This window comes from Triticum aestivum, chromosome 2D (assembly GCF_018294505.1).
Source record: "Triticum aestivum cultivar Chinese Spring chromosome 2D, IWGSC CS RefSeq v2.1, whole genome shotgun sequence".
Classification (NCBI taxonomy): domain Eukaryota; kingdom Viridiplantae; phylum Streptophyta; class Magnoliopsida; order Poales; family Poaceae; genus Triticum; species Triticum aestivum.
This window is the reverse complement of record NC_057799.1, coordinates 631,904,439-631,930,120: the sequence shown is the minus strand read 5'-3', so window position 1 is coordinate 631,930,120 and position 25,682 is coordinate 631,904,439. Positions and strand designations below refer to the sequence as shown.

General features: G+C 42.1%; 1 protein-coding gene and 1 long non-coding RNA gene across 3 annotated transcripts in view; both read left to right on the top strand.

Moving 5' to 3' along the window:
* LOC123055173 (uncharacterized) overlaps positions 1–6,359 on the top strand; it is a 7,654-nt gene extending 1,295 nt beyond the window's left edge. For both annotated transcript variants that reach the window (XR_006426539.1, XR_006426538.1), the window contains 5 exons: positions 618–810; positions 2,315–2,450; positions 3,168–3,296; positions 4,613–4,775; positions 5,824–6,359. This is a non-coding gene — a long non-coding RNA (uncharacterized lncRNA). The remainder of the gene's footprint in view (positions 1–617; positions 811–2,314; positions 2,451–3,167; positions 3,297–4,612; positions 4,776–5,823) is intronic.
* Positions 6,360–7,557: 1,198 nt separating this feature from the next.
* Positions 7,558–9,820, top strand: LOC123055172 (uncharacterized; the record flags this gene model as incomplete). Its single annotated transcript, XM_044479141.1, is given in 3 exon segments — positions 7,558–7,920; positions 8,009–8,899; positions 9,052–9,820. Coding segments are annotated over 3 exon segments (1,440 nt in total). The 3' UTR covers positions 9,586–9,820.
* Between the last annotated feature and the right edge of the window lie 15,862 nt (positions 9,821–25,682).

Here is a 25,682-nt window from a genome sequence, read left to right as displayed (position 1 = left end):
CACACAGAGACATACATGCATACATGCTGATTGATTGAAGATGACCCTCACTGACTGGCCGGCTTCATAAAGTTCTTTGCTTTGGTCTGGAACTGCAAGTTAGTTAATTCATCCATCCATGTCTGATGCACATTGCGAATGAACCGACCAGCTAGCTTATTAATGTTACCCGAGTGAGTCCAAAAGAGCACAAGCAAACAACACAAACTTGTCTAGATAACTTCAAAATAAGCTTGTGTAGTTTTGCAAAATACATGTATCAAAATATACGCTCATCTTTCTTTTCAGCCTAATTCCTTTTAGTATTGCGTGTTGGCTCTTTAAAGGTAGGTAAAAGATGTTGGCATTGCATACAAGTATTCATCAAGTCTTTGTATTATGTATGGTCCCTGTTTACTACTCCCTCTATCCCATAATATACAAACATTTTCAAGCTAACATAGTTTGAAAAACGTTCTTATGTTATGGAACGGGGAGAGTACTTCAGTTGAATACTTTTAATTAGTTTTATATTATAAAAATGTGAGGCTTGCAGATGCGTGCTCTTTATTCCCTAGTTTGTTTCAGTTTACTACTTTTTATTTGTCGTATCCAATAACCCTTTCTCTCTTAACCAGGACATGTCCAGACTATGCTGATGGTGAGGACTGGCAAGTGTGATGCCATGTTCGTGACGTGCTGCTTCCTTCCAAGCCATCCCTGTCACGGAGAGGACCCGCTTTTGTTCATTATTTTTCCTTCAAAGTGTCAGATTTCACAGTTAGAAAACTTGCGACTTTGTGAAAGTAAAGTCGCAAACAGGCAAAGAAGGTAGTCCCTGTCTTCCAGTTCTATAAATATTTATTACCGTTGTTCTGCGAGGTACTGAAATCACGGATACATGCAGGATCTTGCATGTAGTATTGCAACCTTCTACCGCGGTGTTGGAGTTTTCCTCCCTAGTGCGTGAGATTAAAACCGTTCTGCCAATAAACCATTCTTGGTTTAAAAATAGCTTAGTTGAGTTCACTTTGTAGACCCCCAATGTTTAGGCATGCGGGCCTGTGCTGCAAGGGTGTTCAATGGATCCATCTAAGAAATAAAGTTAAAAAAGCCTACCTTTTCTCTTTTACATTGTGCTTTAAGCAGACTTATACACCTCATCACCAAAGTAACGCATGTCTTGGAAATAAATAAAATCACGAGTAAATCTCAAGCTCAGCGAAACAACTTCTTGTTTTCACATTAACTTTAGCTTACACCAGTCGCTTTTCTGTGAACTATTTGTCCTGTGCATGCGTGTGACTTGAGGCATACTCTGCTTGATGTGATTCTCTGCTGCTTTGCTTTGTTCTCCTTGTGAAGTGAGCTACACATTTAGAACTCTAGATAGATGTAACACACATCTCTGTTTCTTCACAATATAGTATCAGCTCTATGTTAGACTCACTGGGTTTAGATGTTCCCAGCAATTATGGTTTTTAACGTTAAATCAACATGTCGTTAGCCTTGATGGTTTGTGATACCGCAAACTCTTTAGTTTGTGTGTGTGTGTGGTGTGAGCTTTCATTTGAGTCATACTGAATGAAGCCAGCAGATGGTTGGTATATAAGGACTACTCTCCTGTGATTAACCAGTTAGTCTAGTTCCTTATACATGTAAGCACCGATTCTATTCAGAGATTTTATGGGTGTGTTGATCAGAGTCAGACCTCTGACTCTGCAGTTATTATTTGCTTAAGTATTGTTGTATGAATCGAGCATCATGGAATGACATAATTCGCGTGATGTCTGAAACTCTGAATGGATTTCTAAATGCTGAACTGCTAGCTGTGTGCTTGGGAGTTTTTCCGGCATTTATGCATGCTTGTTTCTCTCTAAGTGTTGTCGATGAACTGCTTCTTTTATCAGCCACCTCCAAGTGTTCTTCATTTATGCATGCTTGTGTATATCTTGACTGTGAACATCTAAACTGTTTCTTTTATCAGTTATTGACTGTTTTTCTGTAAAATGAAGTGCTAGCCTACATATATACTTTTCATATAGGCATTTAAACCAAAACCCTGCCCCAGAATGAGGTTTTTAATTTGATGCTTACATCCATTTGATGGTTTAGAATCAAGAATCGACGATATTGATTTACTTAGGCTTTATAAATTTGGTTTGCTCATTATTGTGATATCTCAAACTATAAGTATTGTTTTGGAGTAGCTGCTATTACCAATTCGTGTATAGTGTTTAGCTACTGTGTACAGATGGTCAGAGCCTCTGGTTTGTGTTTGTGTTGTTTTGATTAGAGTGAGACCTGACTCTGTGGTTCTTTTTTAATGTCACAGGAGATGATAGCTCAAGGTGGAAAAACCTGGGAAGTCACAGGCTTTAGAGGGAGGGATGTTGATACACGGCACATGTACCAAGCTTATCCTGCCACATGTAGCCGCTGTAGTGGTGGCCGCCTCGTCCTTGGTTCAGGTGAGTCCTTGGACTCCTTTCTTTCTCATTGCTCTCTCTTAATCTGAGATGGTCTGGCCATCGAGCGGATGATTTAGTAGTAGAACAAGAGTGCCTAGTGTGTATGTGTATGAGAAATACACCAATATGAGTGAACATCTTCCATAGTTGCAGAACTATGTAGGGGACACTATGAGCTAATATTTAACTTGTGTCAGATTATTTCATGATGTTGTTGTTCTTTTTGTGTCGGTGGCTTTATTCACTAACTAGCTTTGCAAGCGTTGTTCGACTACCTGGTAACTGCTAATTGAGGGGTATATGGATATCCCGTGATTTGTATTGTCCATGTCGTTCAAGTTTTTTCTTGTGAATTGGATTCATATTATTGAAATATTGTGATAGTCTTTTTTCTTAAGTAAAACTGCATATTGTCTTCTTGAATCTGTTCCTGAGTGGTGCATAGTCTTATGCTTTGATGTGAAAGTGATTTTGACCATAATCAAAAGTCTTGCTAGCCTTGAACAGTGGTTGGTTACCCATGTTCAGAAATTTCTGCAAATAATGGATTTCATATGAACTCTTCCTGTGACTCAATAAATTTGACTTACTGGAGTATTATCTGCCCGGCTAAATGATCCTTTCTTTTTCCATGAGTGCTAAATGAGTTTGTTTAGTCCATATATGTACCCATGGAGCATCCATTTTGAGACACTCAACCTGCAATTAACTGTGCAGGGATCAACTAATTCATCCTCGTGACCTGCTGCTTCCAAGCCATCTCTGTCATGAGAGGACCTGCTTTTTTTATTACTTCCCTTCAAAGTGTTTAATTTTGCAGTTATAAAACTTGCGACGGCAAAGAAGGTAGTCCCTGTCTTTTAGTTATATAAACATTACTTTTGTTCTGCGAGGTGCCGAATTCATGGATACCCGTGTGATCGTACATATAGTATTGCAGCCTTTTACTGGAGTCTTGGAGTTTTCATCCCTGGTGTGTGAGATTAAAACCTTCCTGCCAACAAACGCTTGTTGGTTTAAAAAATATCTTAGTTGAGTTCAGTTTGTAGACCCCCAATTTTTTGGCATGAGAGCCTGTGCTCAAGCGTGTGTACTTGACCACTCTAAAAATTTGAACTGTCTTGTGCTTTGATTTTTGGCCAGGGGCCACTGATCCTGAATGCCACCTGCTGTTGATCTAACACACATGTGTTTCTTCACAATATAGTATGAGCTCTATGTTTGACTCACTAGGTTTATTAAATCTACATGTTGTTAGCCTTGATGGGACTTAAAGGCTTTGTTGTTGTTGTTGTCGTTAGCCTCGATGGTTTGTGATACCCCAAACTCTCGAGTTTGTTTGTGTACGGTGCGACCTTTCATTTGAGTCATACTGAATGAAGCCAGCAGATGGTGTATATTAGGACTACTCTCCCGAGTAGCCAATTAGTCTAGTTCCTCATACATGTAAGCACCGGTTATATTCAGAGGTTTTTATTGTGTGTTGATTAGAGTGAGGCCTGACTTTGCAGTTCTTTTTTGCTTAAGTTTTGTTGTATGAATCGAGCATCACAGAATGCCATAATCTGTGTGATGCATGAATGAATATCTAAATGCTGAACTGCTAGCTGTGTGCTCCAGAGTTCTTCTGGCGTTTATGCATGCTTGTTTCTCTCTTAAGTGTTGTCGACGAACTGCTTCTTTTATCAGCCACCTCTAAGTGTTCTTCATTTATGCTTGCTTGTGTATATATTGCCTGTGATCATCTAAACTGCTTCTTTTAACAGTCATTGACTGATTTTCTGTTCTATGAAGTGCTAGCCTACATATGTACTTTCTTTTCATATAGGCATGCAAACAAAACCCCAACCCCAGAATGAGGTTTTTAATTTGATGAGTTCCTCCTCTAGACCATTCCATGCATTTGATGGGTTATAATGAAGAATCGATGATATTGATTTACTTAGGCTTTCTAAATTTGGTTTGCTCAATATTGTGATAGCTCACACTACATGTACTATTTTGGAGTGCCATTACCAAGTGGTGTATAGTGTTTATCTATCGTGAATAGATGGTCAGAGCCATGGACCTTACTCACCTCTATGTTTTGTGTTTGTGTTTGTGTTTGTGTTTGTGTTGATTAGAGTGAGACCTGACTCTGTGGTTCCTTTTTAATGTCACAGGAGGTGATAACTCAAGGTGGAAATAACCTGGGAGGTCACAGGCTGAGAGTGAGGGAAGTTGGTACCCGCCAAATGTACGAAGCTTATCCGACACATGTACGAAGCTTATCCAGCAGTCCTACACATGTGTAACAGCGGCAGTGGTGGCCACTTTGTTTTTCAGGTGAGTCCTTGGACTCTTCTCTCTCTCATTGCTCTTTCTTGATCCTGAGATGGTCTGGCCATCGAGCCAATTATTCATTGCTTGGTCTTCCGGCCACCACGGACTTGTTACTGTGATGATCTTGTGGTTTAGATTGCTCCATGTGCTGGTTAGCGGGTTAGGCCCTTGTACTGATGCCTTAGGGTGAAAATAGTTATTAATAACTGTTTAGACTATCATGATATTTATCTGTGGTACCTCTTACAAGTTTGATAGGTTTTTGGAGAAGTTTATCTTACAAGTTGTAAACCAACTGATGCACTTGCGTTTTCTGCTTGGTTTATGTTATACCAGTCCATTATGGCTACGGTGTTCAAATATGTTACCCTGATACGTACCAAGTCCTTTTTACTTGTGGTTGACCCAGCCAGACCTCAGGTCTCCAATGTTCAGATGTATACCCTGACATATCCAGTATATATATCTACAATGTTCAAATGGTTGAAAGGTTTGCTTAAAGTGTTTTTTTGCTGGAAAGTATAAACTTTGTTGCTTTCGACTAAGTTCTTTCAATTTTATAAGTGGTAAAGATTAAATTTAGCTCTGCATAAGCAAACCTTTTCTTGTTTCCCGGCTGATTTGAGCAATCAGCACTCCACACAGTGTCAAGTTTGAAGTGAGCGTCTAGTGAAATTCAGTTGTTTGCATCTTTTTCAGTTTGTACAACTTCTCTTATCAGCTGTTCTATCCCTCCAGCATATCTGTCCTGTTAATAATGATGGGCGCTCCATACTATAGAATTGGAAAAGAGTTCTAGTAGTGTCCTCGAACATCCTTTTGGACGCGTGCTCAGTCCTGGTCAGGAAACTTTTAGTGCAATATACCAATGATGATTACGATGTGTTGCACTTGATTCTTATATACGTCGATCTGATATATACGTCGATATGATATATACTTGACCATACTCATTCCGTCCTGCTCTGTTTTTTTCTTTTTGCGGATGATCCTGCTCTGTTTTTTGTTCAATGATCACTCATCATTCACTAAATTATATCTGGCAATCCAGCTCTTCGGCAAGGGAAACCGGGATTTGGTTCACTTCAACATGGACATAGGTCAAATCCGGGTCGACTACGCCATGAACGCCTTCAGTCGCAAGACCTTGTACTTTAGCATCAACAGTGGTTGTTCAGGCTCATAATAGATCATCAAAGGTACATAGCTGGCATAACATAGTTACAAGCCATAACATGAGATCGCCTCTCCATAGCTTTCCATTCCAACATGCCTCGACGCAACAAGCTGGTGCCCGAGGCATTCGAAGGCTGTACAGTCAAGATTGTTGTTGTCTTCTGCTGGATGCTGAAACAGACAAGACAAGCCGTGAGATGACAAGTGCAGAGAGCAGAGTTGTGGCTTGCGGAAAATCTGAGATTCTCAAAAAGTAAATTGGTATATGTGGTTGTCGAGAAGACATTCGAATATGGCATACACCAAGGAAAATGCTTTGTACGCGAATATTTAAAAAATATGGCTCCGGAACTACTTTGTAGGTCAGTGTTATCGTATATTATATTTAATATATAAATACGTATTAGTTAAGACATGATTTTCGTATGTATTCATCTCAACAATCATACATAGCTACTAAAACAAATTTAAACAATCATCTAATAATATTTCATATGTGAGTATTATTACATAGACACAAAATCCTATGCAAGCATGATTTACAATACAAATCAACAACTCACATTTTCCCCAATGATTACAACTCATCTACAAAGCCTAAATCACCCCCACATTATTTCAATTTCTCATAGAAAATTTGAATCCATAAAAAACTAGGGTTTCACCCAAGGATAAATAATGGGAAGGATTTTTCAGATGAAAAGGAGGGAAGCAGAGTAGAACTTCTGGGAGGGATTATGGTCGAAATCCACAGAGGAAAAAAAACAAACTTCTGAGAGGGATTATGGTCGAAATTCACAGAGGAAAAAAACAAAGCCTAAATTCACAGGGGAGAGGAAATCGCGGCCACCCCTCTCAGCCTCTTTGTTCGTGGAAGGGGTGTGTGGGTTGGTGGGAGGGATGGCTCGCGCCGGTTACTAAGTGGCAGTATAGCGCCCGACAAAGAGGTGCCATGCAGGTAGGATAGTGCCCGAGCCTTGGGCGCTACTTAGCCAAAGGCGCGGCCCATCATGGCCTCGTGACGCCACACTGGCAAAGGCGTGTAGCGCCCGTCAGAACGGCGCTACGGCACAAAGCATAGCATCTACGCGTTGGACGTTGCCCGAAAGGGTAGCTCCACCTTTGGGTTATTCTTGTCCATTTTGCCCATGTGCACACTGTTTATTCATTCGTGGATAAAATGTTTGACCTAACTATTTGTAGCAAAAGGTTATATTTTGCCATTTTTGATGCGGATGAGTGTCCGAAAGGTAATAAAGGAAAGTTGTTGCAAAATAGCCCTAATTTGGGTTATTTTCTTCAAATTTTCGGCCTAGCATATTTTTGGGCAAGTTTTTTTTTTTTTGAGTAACTAGAAACCAGGTATCCATGGGTCGAATCCAGCCCAGAAAAGGGTAAAGCCCAGACCGAACTGAATTAACAACGTTTAGCCCGTTTCATCCAATCAGTGCCAGCCCAAAAAAGGCCATGTTGTGAAAAAAATAGCAATCCCTCAAAAAGGAAAAATAGCACGGCCCATTAACGTTCTGTAATGTATGTAATATACGAGTATAAGAGAAGAGAAGAGAAGAGAAGAGAAACCCTAACTGACCCGATCCCCTTTGGGCAGGCCGCCGCCGCCGCCGCCGCCGGCGGCGACAACCACTCCCCGCCGCCGGCCCTTGCCTCCTCCGTCCAGGGGTATGTCCTTGGGCTCACGGGATTCCTTCCTTGTGTAATCGTGCTAGAAAGGAAGTGGCTCGATTTCCGTCTGGATTCAGATCCCAAGCGGACTCCAAAAGGAACTCTATTTATTTATTAGTAGCAAAGTTTGTTTGTGACCCGAGATATTGTTAGTAATCATTAGGATGTGATCGAGTCCTCCTATTCGTGTGCTGCCCTTGTTAGCGGACTAGCCGCAGCAGATTTCGACTTCTTTGATCCATCTATAATAAGGCCAATTGGAGATTTTGCGGAGATGGAAAACAATAATGTAAGCGCCTTTTTTCTTTCATGTTTTCTCCTCCTTTGTTCATGTCCACGAGGCTCATTTTCTTTCCTTGGTTAATGTGATGATGCAGAAAGCCGAAGCCCAACTTGACAGTCTTAGCAAGCTGCCGGATCACCTTCTACTCAACATATTGGAGAGGGTTGAAACGCTAGATGCCTTGAGAACCTGCATCCTGTCTAAGAGGATGCTAAAGCTTCCCCCCATGCTGTCGCTGCTTGATATAGATATTGGTTCCCTTGCGCGTTACCTCAAGCCCGATGTCGACACCTTTAATCGTATTTTTCAGTACAACATTGCTGTGGCTGCTACCACGGACAAGATACTTGGTGCGAGGAATCCCGAGATCCCCATCCGCGAGCTGAGGGTCAGGTTCTGTTTGAGGCATGATGAGTGTCTCTCCATCAGCCAAGCTGTTGCCCGCACCATGGCAACCCACAAGCTCGATGTCGCTGAGTTTGTCGTCCTCACGGAGAAGACTAGTTGGAGATGCACTCAACATGATCTCCTCTCCTTTGCCAAGCGGTTCAATACTTGGTTTGGTGATTGTCCAGTTGTGTTTGCTGGTCTCACGCACCTGTGGCTGCGGAATTTGAGGTTTGGTGAACTGGACATCCACAACATCCTCAACACCTGCAAGCGCTTGGAATCTCTGCGTCTCACCCATTGTGACGCAGGGGTCCGCTCCGTGCTTCAAGTACAGCATGCTCAACTTGTTGCGCTCCAGATCGACTATGGGGAATTTGAAGCCATCCAACTCAACTGTCTACCAAAACTCCAACGTGTCAAATATGTTGGTTGGTCTTACCAAGAAGATCCCCTGATTTTTGGTTCTGTCCCGCAGCTTTCAAAGCTAATCCTTGGAAATGTTGGTGTTAGTTCGACTAGTAATATTCAGTTAAGTCAGCTCCTTGCTAATGTACCCTGGATAACTGACCTGCGTCTGGATTTTCAAAGTGAAAAGGTACTCACTAGTCATCCATATATGTCTTATTCCTATTTATGTGCTTATAATAGTAATATTAACTTAACTGAGTCCCTTTTCTAGCTCTTGAGGGTGTAATGTAATTTGTTTGCAGTTTGTACACAATTATTAATTTGCTTCTGCTGTGCCAGATTTGGGTTTTACCTGAGTGCCCTAAACTGCTTGCACCTGTGCTTGGCAAGCTACAGATTGTGAATCTGGATAATCTTCCTCAAGGATGCAATATTGATTGGACCATGTTCATTCTTGAAGCTGCAAGCTCCCTAAAGGAGCTATGCATCACGGTGTGGGATCATTGGTGTGAAATGGAGACAAACAAGGATGTTCGAAGGAAAAAGGGTTACTGTGAGAAAGCAAACGTGGAGTGGCAACCATCTGCTGTTCATTTTAAGCACAAGAATCTGGTTAAGCTCACCATCTGCGGCTTCCAACCTGAGGAGAACTTTGTGCGGTACATTAGGCGTGTCATGGAAATCGCGGTGAACATGAAGGAGATATCTCTGTACGACTGGCAGGTGTGCGAGGACTGCGGTGACTTGGATCCCAATATCAAGGTCTGTCCTTCTCGGTATCCACGGACCACTGAGGAGAAGGATATGTTGAGGGAGGAGATTACTAAGGAGTTGCCGATGGCTTCGCCTGCTGTGATTCACTTCAGGTCCTAATTAATAATTGAAGAATAAGATGCATGGTGTCATCAGTAAAATCTAGATTCCATGTAATCATTCATGGCATATGTACTCTTATTTCTCGGCTATGTAGCTGCAAGGAGCTTCTGTGCTCGCTCCATAATTCAGTAGTCCTGTATTTGTATTATTATTTATTTATCCCTCAACTGAAGCTTGTACTGATGCCTTAGGGCGAAAATAGTTATTAATAAATGTTTCCAAGGTTGTGTTTTCTGCTTGGTCTATGTTATACCAGTCCATTATGGCTATGGTGTTTGATTGTGTTAGCCTGATGCATACTAAGTACTCCCTCTGTACCGAAATACATGTCGCTGGACTAGCTGAGCTCAGCTAGTCCAGCGATACAGAGGGAGTACTTTTTACTTGTGGTTGACACAGACAGACCTCAAGCAGGTGTCCAATGTTGAGATGTATTATTACTTATTAGCCTGACATATCCAGTATATGTGACTAGAATGTTCAAATGGTAGAAAGGTTTGCTTAAAGTGTTCTTTTTTTGCTTGGAAGTACTCCCTCCGTTCCTAAATATAGGTCTTTGTAGAGATTTCAACGGGTGACTACATACGGAACAAAATGAATGAATCTACGCTCTAAAATATGTCTATATACATCCATATGTGGTAGTTCATTTGAAATCTCTAAAAAGACTTATATGTAGGAACGGAGGGAGTATAAACTTTCTTCCTTTGAACCAAGTTGTGTCAAAGTGGTACAGATTAAATTTATGTCCGCATAAGCAAAAACCTCTTATTGAATCAGTAATGTTAAATGCATGCATGGAAATTGATTTGTTTGTTTCCTACGGCGGCGTCTCCGGTGGAGAGGCGTCGGCCAAGCTTTTCCCCTCGCCTCGAGCGAGCAGGGCAAAAGCGGAAGAGACTGGGCCGTTGTCGTCTTCTTGACTATTGCCAGCTTCCGGCCCAACAAAGCTCCGGGTCTTCTGTTTCTTTTTCGTTATCACTCAGTTTTTCTTTTTTTTTGGACCTCCTGACCGACAAGACAAGGTGGTCCCCGGAGTCGAAGGTGAGGTCGGCCTTGGGCGCCGCCCAACCCGGCGGTGCCGCCCGCTGCATGGGGGCGGCACCCGCCTGGCGAAAGAACTGCTTGATGTGGTGATCCGAGGGCGGCCTGCGAGCCGCCGAGGATGGCTGCGACGGCGTGAGGTGCCGGCACCGCGAAGCGCGTGACCAAAAGGCTGTGCAGCTCCTCCCAGGAGGCCACCGAAGATTCCGTCAGGCCCAGGAGCCAGGCGCGCAGCGCGCTCGTGAGGGCCATGGGGAGCCAATTCGCCATGACCTTGTCGTCGCCGTCGGCCACCAGAACCGCCTCCTCATACGCCTGGAGAAACCCCACCGGGTCTGCCGCGCCATCGTAGCGAGGCGGCATCTCCGGCCTGAACATGGGCGGCCACTACACTCACCGTAAGGCGGGGGTGAAGGCCCGGAGACCCACGGCGCCTCCGTGCGTGCCCGTCGATCCAGTCAGAGAAGCGACGCCCGCCATGAGAGCTGAACGGCACGGGCGGAGTGCGGCGGACGGACGGAGGAAGTTTCGACGCACCCCTACCCGGCGCGCCAAATGTCGGATTTCGGGTTCCGCAAACCCTTGAGAGGTTCGAACTCTGGGGTGCGTGCGAAGGACTCATCCTCCCAAGTCTCCCTACTCGCTAATCTCACAGCCTAGCTCGTCGAACTGTAAGGGAAAGAGACACAACAGTTTACCCAGGTTCGGGCCACCTTGCGGTGTAAAACCCTACTCCTGCTTTGTGGTGGATTAGCCTCGAGGGGCTGAGGATGAACTAGCATAGTCTGAGAACAACCTCAGGAGGAGTGTTCTTGGGCTCGAGTGAGCTAGTGAGTGTGAGGGTGGAATGGATCCGTCCCCTCTATGGTGGTGGCTAAGTCCTATTTATAGTGGCCTTGGTCCTCTTTCAAAATGAAGGCGGGAAGGGATCCCACAACGGCCAAATTCGAAGGGAGACAACTAGTACATGCTATCCTGACAAAAGTAGTCTTCGCCTGCAAAAGCCTCAAGTCGTGACGCCGTGGTGGGCTCGGTGATGACCTCCGTCCTGGCGGTCTTGGTCTTATTGCACGGGAATGGAAACCTTTGGCTGATTCCTCGGGACTCCGTGCCTGTGCTTGCCTCCTTAGCACCGAAGAGGAAACTGGTACACTGCGTCCGTTGGCGCCCACCTGGTCTTGGTCGTCATGGCTCACGTCATCCGAACCTCGCGAGGTGAGGCTTGCATAGAGATCTCCGCTCCTTAGGAGCCAGCCTGAGGAGGCGGCTCCTTGTGGAGGTCTTGGTGTCGTCCTCCTCGCGAGGCTTGACCCCTCGCGAGGGTCTTGAGTTGTTGATGTTGAAGCTGGGCCGTACCAGGCCGTCGATGGAGCCACGCCGTGGGCCATAGGCAGGCAAGTCTGGGTACCCCCGTTCCTAGAACGCCGACAATAGAGATTTGCAAAATACATATGGATTTGAATGTAGCAGACTCGTTGACTAAGCCTCTTCCGCGAGCAAAACATGATCAACACCAAGACTCCATGGGTGTTAGATTCATTACAATGTAATCTAGACTATTGACTCTAGTGCAAGTGGCAGACTAAAGGAAATATGCCCTAGAGGCAATAATAAAGTTATTATTTTATATTTCCTTATTCATGATAAAGGTTTATCATTCATACTAGAATTGTATTGATCGGAAACCTAAATATATGTGTGAATACATAAACATACACCGTGTCCCTAGTGAACCTCTACTTGACTAGCTCGTTGATCAAAGATGGTTGAGGTTTCCTAACCATGGACATGAGTTGTCATTTGATAACGGGATCACATCATTAGGAGAATCATGTGATGGACAAGACCCATTCGTTAGCTTAGCATTATGATCGTTCTGTTTTATTGCTATTGCTTTCTTCATGTCAAATGCATATTCCTTCGACTATGAGATTATGCAACTCCTGGATACCGCAGGAATGCCTTGTGTGCTATCAAATGTCACAACGTAAGTGGGTGATTATAAAGATGCTCTACATGTATCTCTGAAGGTGTTTGTTGAGTTGGCATAGATCGAGATTAGGATTTGTCACTCCGAGTATCGGAGAGGTATCTCTGGGCCCTCTCAGTAATACACATCATAAGCTTGCAAGAAAGACGACTAAGGAGTTGGTCACGAGGTGATGTATTACGGAACGAGTAAAGAGACTTGCCGGTAACGAGATTGAACTAGGTATGAAGATATCGACGATCGAATCCCGGGCAAGTAACATACCGATGGACAAAAGGAATTACGTATGTTGTCATAACGGTTCGGCCGATAAAGATCTTTGTAGAATATGTAGGAGCCAATATGGGCATCCAGGTTTCGCCATTGGTTATTGACCAGAGTGGTGGCTCGGTCATGTCTACATAGTTCTCGAACCCGTAGGGTCCGCACACTTAACGTTCGATGAGGATATTGTATTATATGAGTTATGTGATTTGGTGACCGAATGTTTTTCGGAGTCCCGGATGAGATCACGGACATGACGAGGAGTCTCTAAATGGTCGAGAGGTAAAGATTGATATATATATAACGATGGTATTCGGACACCAGAAATGTTCCGGAGACTACTGGGTACATATCGGGACACCGGAAGTGTTCCGGAGAGTACCGAGTACATATCGGGACACCGGAAGTGTTCTGGAGGGTACCGGGTACATATGCCGTTTTGCAAATTTTTAGAATCCTCAAATTCTAAAAGGAAAAAAAGTTATGCTCAAATTTCAGTTTTTTTGAATTTTGGTCAAACTTTGGTCAAACTATGGTCAAACTACTTATTCAAGAAATATTAGTAGTACAAGCAGTCATCATCATCATGGAAATAAAGAAATTACATAAATGTCCTTGGGTCCGTACAAGCAATCATCACAAATGATTTTTATATGTGTTTTGTAAAAATATTTGCATGTTTCACAAGTTCTACTAGTGAAATTCTATTTTGTGACAACAAGTTCCAGTATATACGTGAAGATTCCATGCACATAAGTGGTCTGTATGAATGGTTATATATCACAAAGAAAATACCATTGTAAATTTTAATGTTATATTTTCTAACGGTATAAACTTTGTCATATATAATTTGTATTCCCTTTGTAAAGAAATATAAGATTGTTTAGATCACTAATATAATGATTTAAACGGTCTTATATACATTTTCCACACAGAAAAAACAATCTTATTTTTCTTATAGAGGAAGTATTACTTTAGTCGAATTGTCGATTCAAGGATATGCTCGGGCCTTCTAAACCGGAAAGGGATATCATATATGTGGTAAAAAATTACATGCTGTGACCATTTTATTTAATAGTATACATGGACAAATCTCATAAATTGACCGGACCTGAAATTGCTTTTCGTTATCATAGTTACGAAATGGCAGAAAGATAAAATACAAACTTGTTTTATGGCAAGAGTAATAAATCATTGTTGTTTTAATGTTAATCTATTTATTTGTCTCAATAATATTTTTCCTTGTTCACTAATAAATTTATTAACTAAATGAGAAATAAAAAAAATCTGAACCACCGCAATATTGTAACAGATCCGAACAATGTGGGCCCCCTTCCATGGCTAGTTCCCCAATTTTTCTGCCACAGTTTTTGGGGTCACGATCACGACAATGAGTACTAAGGGTACGAATAAGGGGCAGACCCTAGCTACGGCGAAGGTGTAACACTCGGTGTTTAACGAGTTCAGTACCTTTTTTCCTTTAATAGTAAAAATTTAGGTGGTGTTCGAGTATTCGACAAGCCGACGGAGCTAGCTACATGGGGAGCTTTGTAATACTAGAAGAATATCCACATGTAGGATGCAACGACATGGGGAGCAATCCTAACTTGATGGAAAAAAGGATGTCGCTGAAGGAAATATGCCCTAGAGGCAATAATAAAGTTATTATTTATTTTCTTATATCATGATAAATGTTTATTATTCATGCTAGAATTGTATTAACCGGAAACATAATACTTGTGTGAATACATAGACAAATAGAGTGTCACTAGTATGCCTCTACTACACTAGCTCGTTGCTCAAATATGGTTGTGTTTCCTAGCCATAGACATGAGTTGTCATTTGATTAACGGGATCACATCATTAGGAGAATGATGTGATTGACTTGACCCATTCCGTTAGCTTAGCACTTGATCGTTTAGTATTCTGCTATTGCTTTCTTCATGACTTATACATGTTCCTATGACTATGAGATTATGCAACTCACGTTTACCGGAGGAACACTTTGTGTGCTACCAAACGTCACAACGTAAATGGGTGAATATAAAGGTGCTCTACAGGTGTCTCCAAAGGTACTTGTTGAGTTGGCGTATTTCGAGATTAGGATTTGTCACTCTGATTGTCGGAGAGGTATCTCTGGGCTCTCTCGGTAATGCACATCACTATAAGCCTTGCAAGCATTGTAACTAATGAGTTAGTTGCGGGATGATGTATTACGGAACGAGTAAAGAGACTTGCCAGTAACAAGATTGAACTAGGTATTGAGATACCGACGATCGAATCTCGGGCAAGTAACATACCGATGACAAAGGGAACAACGTATGTTGTTATGCGGTTTGACCGATAAAGATCTTCGTAGAATATGTAGGATCCAATATGAGCATCCAGGTTCCGCTATTGGTTATTGACCGGAGACGTGTCTCGGTCATGTCTACATAGTTCTCGAACCCATAGGGTCCGCACGCTTAAAGTTCGGTGACGATCGTATTATGAGTTTTTGTGTTTTGATGTACCGAAGGTAGTTCGGAGTCCCGGATGTGATCACGGACATGACGAGGAGTCTCGAAGTGGTCGAGACATTAAGATTGATATATTGGACGACTATATTCAAACACCGGAAGTGTTCCGGGTGATTTCGGAGAAAACCAGAGTGCCGAAGGGTTATCGGAACTCCCCGGGAACTAATGGGCCTTGTTGGGCCCTAGTGGAGAGAGAGAGGGGCCGGCCAGGGCAAGAGGCCCCCCTCCCCTTGAGTCCGAATAGGACAAGAAAGGGGGGCGCCCCCCTTGCCTTTCCCCTCTCCCACTCCTTCCTTCCCCCTCCTAGTGGGACTAGGAAAGGGGAGTCCTACTCCCACTAGGAGGAGGACTCCTCCTCCTGGCGCATCCCCTAGGGCCGGCCGGCCTCCCCCCTTGCTCCTTTATATACGGGGGCAGGGGGGCACCCCTAGACACACAAGTTGATCAAGTTGATCTCTCCCAACCGTGTGCGGTGCCCCCCTCCACCATAATCCACCTCGGTCATATCGTAGCGGTGCTTAGGCGAAGCCCTGCGTCGGTAGCAACATCATCACCATCATCACGCCGTCGTGCTGACGGAACTCTCCTTCGAAGCTCGGCTGGATCGGAGCTCGCAGGATGTCATCGAGTTGAACGTGTGCAGAACTCGGAGGTGCCGTGCGTTCGGTACTTGGATCGGTTGGATCGTGAAGACGTATGACTACTTCCACTATGTTGTGTCAACGCTTTCGTTGTCGGTCTACGAGGGTACGTAGACATCACTCTCCCCTCTCGTTGCTATGCATCACCATGGTTTTGCGTGTACGTAGGAATTTTTTTGAAATTACTACGTTCCCCAACAGTGGCATCCGAGCCTGGTTTTATGCGTTGATGTTATATGCACGAGTAGAACACAAGTGAGTTGTGGGCGATACAAGTCATACTGCTTACCAGCATGTCATACTTTGGTTTGGCGGTATTGTTGGATGAAGCGGCCCGGACCGACATTACGCGTATGCTTACGCGAGACTGGTTCTACCGACGTGCTTTGCACACAGGTGGCTGGCGGGTGTCAGTTTCTCCAACTTTAGTTGAACCGAGTGTGGCTACGCCCGGTCCTTGAGAAGGTTAAAACAACACTAACTTGACGAACTATCGTTGTGGTTTTGATGCGTAGGTAAGAACGGTTCTTGCTCAGCCCGTAGCAGCCACGTAAAACTTGCAACAACAAAGTAGAGGACGTCTAACTTGTTTTTGAAGGGCATGTTGTGATGTGATATGGTCAAGATATGATGCTATACTTTATTGTATGAGATGATCATGTTTTGTAACGAAGTTATCGGCAACTGGCAGGAGCCATATGGTTGTCGCTTTATTGTATGCAACGCAATCGCCCTCTAATTGCTTTACTTTATCACTAAGCGGTAGCAATAGTCGTAGAAGCAATAGTTGGCGAGACGACAACGATGCTACGATGGAGATCAAGGTGTCGCGCCGGTGACGATGGTGATCATGACGGTGCTTCGGAGATAGAGATCACAAGCACAAGATGATGATGGCAATATCATATCACTTATATTGATTGCATGTGATGTTTATCTTTTATGCATCTTATTTTGCTTTGATTGACGGTAGCATTATAAGGTGATCTCTCACTAAAATTTCAAGATAAAAGTGTTCTCCCTGAGTATGCACCGTTGCCAAAGTTCGTCGTGCCGAGACACCACGTGATGATCGGGTGTGATAAGCTCTGCGTTCATCTACAACGGGTGCAAGCCAGTTTTGCACACGCGGAATACTCGGGTTAAACTTGACGAGCCTAGCTTATGCAGATATGGCCTCGGAACACTGAGACCGAAAGGTCGAGCGTGAATCATATAGTAGATATGATCAACAAAGTGATGTTCACCATTGAAAACTACTCCATCTCACGTGATGATCAGACATGATTTAGTTGATTTGGATCACGTGATCACTTAGATGATTAGAGGGATATCTATCTAAGTGGGAGTTCTTAAGTAATATGATTAATTGAACTTTAATTTATCATGAACTTAGTCCCTGATAGTATTTGCATAACTATGTTGTAGATCAATAGCTCGCGATGTTGCTTCCCGTTTATTTTGATATGTTCCTAGAGAAAAATATGTTGATAGATGATGGTAGCAATTACACGGACTGGGTCCGTAACTTCAGGATTATCCTCATTGCCGCACAGAAGAATTATGTCCTTGATGCACCGCTAGGTGACAGACCTATTGCAGAAGCAGATGCAGATGTTATGAACGTTTGACAAAGCTCGGTATGATGACTACTTGATAGTTTAGTGCACCATGCTTTACGGCTTAGCACTGGGACTTCAAAAATTGTTTTGAACGCCACGGAGCATATAAGATGTTCCAAGAGTTGAAATTGGTATTTCACACTCATGCCCGTGTCGAGAGGTATGAGACCACTGACAGTACTTTGACTACAAGATGGAGGAGAATAGCTCAATGCTACCTCTTGAGCACTGCGTTGGTTTTCCCTTGAAGAGGAAAGGGTGATGCATCAAAGTAGCGTATGTATTTCCCTCAGTTTTTGAGAACCAAGGTATCAATCCAGTAGGAGGCTACGCGCGAGTCCCTCGCACCTACACAAAACAAATAAATCCTCGCAACCAACGCGATAAGGGGTTGTCAATCCCTACACGGTCACTTACGAGAGTGAGATCTAATAGATATGATAGGATAATATTTTTGGTATTTTTGTGATAAAGATGCAAAGTAAAATAAAAGCAACGGAAATAACTAAGTGTTGGAAGATTAATATGATGAAGATAGACCCGGGGGCCATAGGTTTCACTAGTGGCTTCTCTCAAGAGCATAAGTATTTTACGGTGGGTGAACAAATTACTGTTGAGCAATTGACATAATTGAGCATAGTTATGAGAATATCTAGGTATGATCATGTATATAGGCATCACGTCCGAGACAAGTAGACCGACTCCTGCCTGCATCTACTACTATTACTCCACACATCGACCGCTATCCAGCATGCATCTAGAGTATTAAGTTCATAAGAACAGAGTAACGCCTTAAGCAAGATGACATGATGTAGAGGGATAAATTCATGCAATATGATAAAAACCCCATCTTGTTATCCTCGATGGCAACAATACAATACGTGCCTTGCTGCCCCTACTGTCACTGGGAAAGGACACCGCAAGATTGAACCCAAAGCTAAGCACTTCTCCCATTGCAAGAAAGATCAATCTAGTAGGCCAAACCAAACTGATAATTGGAAGAGAATTGCAAAGATAACCAATCATACATAAAAGAATTCAGAAGATTCAAATATTGTTCATAGATAAACTTGATCATAAACCCACAATTCATCGGTCTCAACAAACACACCGCAAAAGAAGATTACATCGAATAGATCTCCACGAGAGAGGGGGAGAACATTGTATTGAGATCCAAAAAGAGAGAAGAAGCCATCTAGCTAATACCTATGGACCCGAAGGTCTGAGGTAAACTACTCACACATCATCGGAGGGGCTATGGTGTTGATGTAGAAGCCCTCCATGATCGATGCCCCCTCCGGCGGAGCTCCGGAACAGGCCCCAAGATGGGATCTTGTGGGTATAGAAGGTTGCGGCGGTGGAATTAGGTTTTTGGCTCCGTATCTGGTAGTTTGGGGGTACGTAGGTATATATAGGAGGAAGGAGTACGTCGGTGGAGCAACACGGGGCCCACGAGGGTGGAGGGCGCGCCTGGGGGGTGGGGGTAGGCGCCCCCCCTACCTCGTGGCTTCCCTGTTGGTTGCTTGACGTAGGGTCCAAGTCTCCTGGATCATGTTCGTTCCAAAAATCACGTTCTCGAAGGTTTCATTCCGTTTGGACTTCGTTTGATATTCTTTTTCTGCGGAACTCTGAAATAGGCAAAAAACAGCAATTCTGGGCTGGGCCTCCGGCTAATAGGTTAGTCCCAAAAATAATATAAAAGTGAATAATAAAGCCCAATAATGTCCAAAACAGAAGATAATATAGCATGGAGCAATCAAAAATTATAGATACGTTGGAGACGTATCACTCAACCAATGAGCATGTGCTCATAATGTCTGAGTACTACAATCGCTTGAATCAAGTGGGAGTTAATCTTCCAGATAAGATAGTGATTGACGGAATTCTCTAGTCACTATCACAAAGTTACTAAACCTTCGTGATGAACTATAATATGCAAGGTATGACGAAAAAGATTCCCGAGCTCTTCGCGATGTTGAAATCAGCGAAGGTAGAAATCAAGAAAAAGCATCAATTGTTGATGGTTGACAAAAGACCACTAAGTTTCAAGTAAAAGGGCAAGGGAAAGAAGGGGAACTTCAAGAAGAATGGCAAGCAAGTTGCTGCTCAAGTGAAGAAACCCAAGTCTAGACCTAAGCCTGAGACTGAGTGCTTCTACTGCAAAGAGACTGGTTACTGGAAGCGGAACTACCCCAAAAATTGGCGGATAAGAAGGATGGCAAAGTAAACAAAGGTATATGTGATATACATGTTATTGATGTGTATTTTAGTAGTGTTCATAGTAACCCTTGGGTATTTGATACCGGTTTCAGTTGCTATGATTAGTAACTCAAAACAGGAGTTGCAAAATGAACAGAGACTAGTTAAGGGCAAGGTAACGATGTGTGTTGGAAGTGGTTCCAAGGTTGATAAGATCACCATCGCATACTCCCTTTACATTCGGGATTAGTGTTGAACCTAAATAAATGTTATTTGGTGTTTGCGTTGAGCATAAATATGATTCGATCATGTTTGTTGCAATACGGTTATTGGTGTTTGCGTTGAGCATGAATATGATTGGATCATGTTTATCGCAATACGGTTATTCATTTAAGTCAAAGAATAATTGTTGTTCTGTTTACATGAATAAAACCTTCTATGGTCATACACTCAATGGTTTATTGAATCTCGATCGTAGTGATACACATATTCATAATATTGATGCCAAAAGATGCAAAGTTGATAATGATAGTGCAACATATTTGTGGCACTGCCGTTTAGGTCGTATTGGTGTAAAGCGCATGAAGAAACTCCATGCTGATGGGCTTTGGAATCACTTGATTATGAATCACTTGATGCTTGCGAACCATGCCTCATGGGCAAAATGACTAAGACTCTGTTCTCCGGAACAATGGAGCAAGCAACTGACTTATTGGAAATAATACATACTGATGTATGCGGTCTAATGAGTGTTGAGGCTTGCGGCAGGTATCATTATTTTCTGATCTTCACAGATGATTTGAGCAGATATGAGTATATCTACTTAATGAAACACAAGTCTGAAACATTTGAAATGTTCAAAGAATTTAGAGTGAAGTGAAGAATCATCGTAACAAGAAAATTAAGTTTCTACGATCTGATCGCAGAGGCGAATATTTGAGTTACGAGTTTGGTATTCAATTAAAACAATGTGGAATAGTTTCACAAACTCATGCCACCTGGAACACCACAGCGTAATGGTGTGTCCGAACGTCATAACCGCACTTTATTAGATATAGTGCGATCTATGAGTCTCTTACCGATTTACCACTATTGTTTTGGGGTTATGCATTAGAGACAGCTGCATTCACGTTAAATAGGGCACCGTCAAAATCCGTTGAGACGACACAGTATGAACTATGGTTTAGCAAGAAACCTAAGCTGTCGTTTCTTAAAGTTTGGGGTTGCGATGCTTATGTGAAAAAGTTTCAGCATGATAAGCTCAAATCCAAATCGGAAAAGTGCGTCTTCATAGGATACCCAAAAGAGACTATTGGGTACACCTTCTATCACAGATCCGAAGGCAAGATCTTTGTTGCTTAAAATGGATCCTTTCTAGAGAAGGAGTTTCTCTTGAAATAAGCGAGTGGGAGGAAAGTAGAAAATTGATGAGGTAGTTGTACCTTCTCCCGAATTGGAAATAAGTTCATCACAGAAATCAGTTCCAGTGATGTCTACACCAATTAGTGAGGAAGCTAATGATGATGATCATGAAACTTTAGATCAAGTTACTACCGAACCTTGTAGGTCAACTAGAGTACGTTCCGCACCAGAGTGGTATGGTAATCCTATTCTGGAGGTCATGTTACTAGACCATGACGAACCTACGAACTATGAGGAAGCGATGATGAGCCCAGATTCCGCGAAATGGTTTGAGGCCATGAAATCTGAGATGGGATCCATGTTTGAGAACAAAGTATGGACTTTGGTGGACTTGCCCGATGATCGGCAAGCCATAGAGAATTAATGGATCTTCAAGAGGAAGACAGACGCTGATGGTAGTGTTACTATCAACAAAGCTCGAATTGTCGCAAAAGGTTTTCGACAAAGTTCAAAGAGTTGAATACGATGAGATTTTCTCACTCATATCGATGCTTAAGTCTGTCCAAATCATGTTAGCAATTGCCACATTTTATGAAATTTGGCAAATGGATGTAAAGACTGCATTCCTGAATGGATTTCTGGAAAAAGAGTTGTATATGATGCAACTTGAAGGTTTTATCGATCCAAAGAATGATAACAAAGTGTGCAAGCTCCAGCGATCCATCTATGGACTGGTGCAAGCATCTCGGAGTTGGAATATACGCTTTGATGAGTTGATCAAAGCATATAGTTTTATACAGACTTGCAGTGAAGCCTGTATTTACAAGAAAGTGAGTGGGAGCACTACATCATTTCTGATAAGTATATATGAGTGACATATTGTTGATCAGAAATGATGTAGAATTTTTCTGGAAAGCATAAAGGAGTGTTTGAAAAGGAGTTTTTTAAAGAAAGACCTTAGTGAAGCTGCTTGAGCATCAAGATCTATAGAGATAGATCAAAAGGCTTGATGAGATTTTTCAGTGAGTACATACCTTGACGAGATTTTGAAGTAGTTCAAAATGGAACAATCAAAGAAGGAGTTCTTGCCTGTGTTGCAAGGTGTGAAGTTGAGTAAGACTCAAAGCCCGACCACGGCAGAAGATAGAGAGAGAATGAAAATCATTCCCTATGCCTTAGCCATAGGTTCTATAAAGTATGCCATGCTATGTACCAGACCTATTGTATACCCTGCCCTGAGTTTAGCAAGGGAGTACAATAGTGATCTAGGAGTATATCACTGGACAATGGTCAAAATTATCCTTAGAGGACTAAGGAAATATTTCTCGGTTATGGAGGCGATAAAGAGTTCATCGTAAAGAGTTACGTCGATGCAAGCTTTGACACCGATCTGGATGACTCTGAGTCTCGATCTGGATACATATTGAAAGTGGGAGCAATTAGCTAGAGTAGCTCCGTGCAGAGCACTGTAGACATAGATATTTGAAATATACATTTGGATCTGAATATGTCAGACCCGTTGACTAAACTTCTCTCATAAGCAAAACAAGATCACACCTTAGTACTCCTTGGGTGTTAATCACATAGCGATGTGAACTAGATTATTGACTCTAGTAAACCCTTTGGGTGTTAGTCACATAGCGATGTGAACTGATCACATAAAGATGTGAACTATGTTGGAAATATGCCCTAGAGGCAATAATAAAATGGTTACTATTATATTTCCTTGTTCATGATAATTGTCTATTGTTCATGCTATAATTGTGTTATCCGGAAATCGTAATACATGTGTGAATACATAGACCACAACATGTCCCTAGTGAGCCTCTAGTTGACTAGCTCGTTGATCAATAGATGGTTACGGTTTCCTGACCATGGACATTGGATGTCGTTGATAACGGGATCACATCATTAGGAGAATGATGTGATGGACAAGACCCAGTCCTAAGCATAACACAAGATCGTGTAGTTCGTCTGCTAAAGCTTTTCTAATGTCAAGTATCATTTCCTTAGACCATGAGATTGTGCAACTCCCGGATACCGTAGGAATGCTTTGGGTGTGCCAAACGTCACAACGTAACTGGGTGGCTATAAAGGCACACGGGTATCTCCGAAAGTGTCTGTTGAGTTGACACGAATCGAGACTGGGATTTGTCACTCCGTGTGATGGAGAGGCATCTCTGGGCCCACTCGGTAAGACATCATCATAATGAGAACCTCCTAAAATCCTCGATGCTCGTTATGTGACAGAAATTATGTACTACTTTGATAATCCAGAGAAAACCCCATTCAATTTCGTAATGGGAGTAACGTTGGATCAACGTGAATACTTTAGGGATTATCGCTTGACACAAAAAGGGAAACTATTATGGGATCAAATTTATATATTGAAGTGGTATGCTCGGCAAGTATGCTTGAGTTATGATTATACTTGTTGCTCTAGGATGAAGGCTCCGCACCTTCCCTTTTCTTGCAAATTTAATGATAATGAAACATTGGCTTCTTATGCTAGAGGTATATATGATTACTATGATGTGGAACAAATAGAAGAATTTGTTGCTTTTAAGGGTGCTTATGAAATTGAATCTTTGTTTGAAAAGTGTGAAGCTTTTGATGATGATGTTTATAGGCCTGAAAATTTAGCTATCCTAAAATATTGCTATGATAATTATGAATATAATTCCTATATTAATGTGCTTATTGAGAAAGTCTCCGCTGTCCAAGAAGAGACTAATATTTTGTAGGAATCTATGGAAGAAGAAGTTGATGAAACTGTGAGCTCATTGGATGAAAAAGATGAGGAGGAGAACGAAGAACAAAAGGAGGAAGAGCGGATTGATCACCCGTGCCCACCTTCTAATGAGAGTAACTCTTCAACTCATACATTGTTTAATTTCCCTTCGTGCTTACCGAAGGATGATTGCTATGATGACTGTTATGATCCCTTGAATTCCTTTGAAATATCCCTTTTTGATGATGCCTGCTATACTTGTGGCCAAGATGCCAATATGAATTATGCTTATGGAGATGAACTTGCTATAGTTCCTTATGTTAAACATGAAATTTTTGCTATTGCACCCACGCATGATAGTCCTATTATCTTTTTGAATTCTCCCGAATATACTATATCGGAGAAGTTTGCCCTTATTAAGGATTATATTGATGGGTTGTCTTTTACAGTTGCACATGATGATTTTTATAGATATAATATGCATGTTCTTGCTGGTCCTACTTGCAATTATTATGAGAGAGTAACTATATCTCCACCTCTCTATGTTTCCAACACGATAAAATTGCAAGAAACTGTTTATACTATGCATTGGCCTTTACTTTGTGTGCATGAATTGTTCTTTTATGACATGCCGATGCATAGGAAGAGAGTTAGACTTCGTCATTACATGATATATGTTACTTTGTGCTTACTACTAAATTACAAATCATTGCTAATTAAAATTGGCTTTGATATACCTTGGGATCCGGGTTGATTCATTACTTGAGCACTATATGCCTAGCTTAATGGCTTTAAAGAAAGCGCTGCCAGGGAGACAACCCGGAAGTTTTAGAGAGTCATTTATTTCTGTTGTGTTCTTTTATGAAGTTTAAAAATAAAAATAATGTGCCAAGGTTTGCCTTTAGGATGTTTACAATGCTTGTTGGCTTGTGCGGTGCAGGACAGAAACTTTGGCTGTAGTTCGTGATTTTTAATTTTTTACTGGAACGTCAAATGGTTCTAATTCTTTTTGCACTGTCTTTCCGTACAAATCATTTATTTTTCCTAATTTTGGCAGAATTTTTCAAGTATCAGAAGTATGGTGAATGTTCAGATTATTACAGACTGTTCTGTTTTAGACAGATTCTGTTTTTGATGCATAGTTTGCTTGTTTTGATGAAACTATCAATTTATATCAGTGGATTAAGCCATGAAAAAGCTATATTACAGTATACACAATGCAAATACAAAATATGAATTGGTTTGCAACAGTACTTAGAGTAGTGATTTGCTTTATTATACTAACGGATCTTAGCGAGTTTTCTGTTGAAGTTTTGTGTGGATGAAGTGTTCGATGATCGAGAAGGTCTCAATGTGAGAAGAAGGAAGAGAGGCAAGAGCTCAAGCTTGGGGATGCCCAAGGCACCCCAAGTAAATATTCAAGGAGACTCAAGCGTCTAAGCTTGGGGATGCCCCGGAAGGCATCCCCTCTTTCTTCAACAAGTATCAGTATGTTTTCGGATTCGTTTCGTTCATGCGATATGTGCAAATCTTGGAGCGTCTTTTGATTTAGTTTTCACTTTTCTTTTATGCACCATGCTGGTATGAGATAGTCCTTGGTTGATTTATAGAATGCTCTTTGCACTTCACTTATATCTTTTGAGTATGGCTTTATAGAATGCTTCATGTGCTTCACTTATATCATTTGAAGTTTGGATTGCCTGTTTCTCTTTACATAGACTA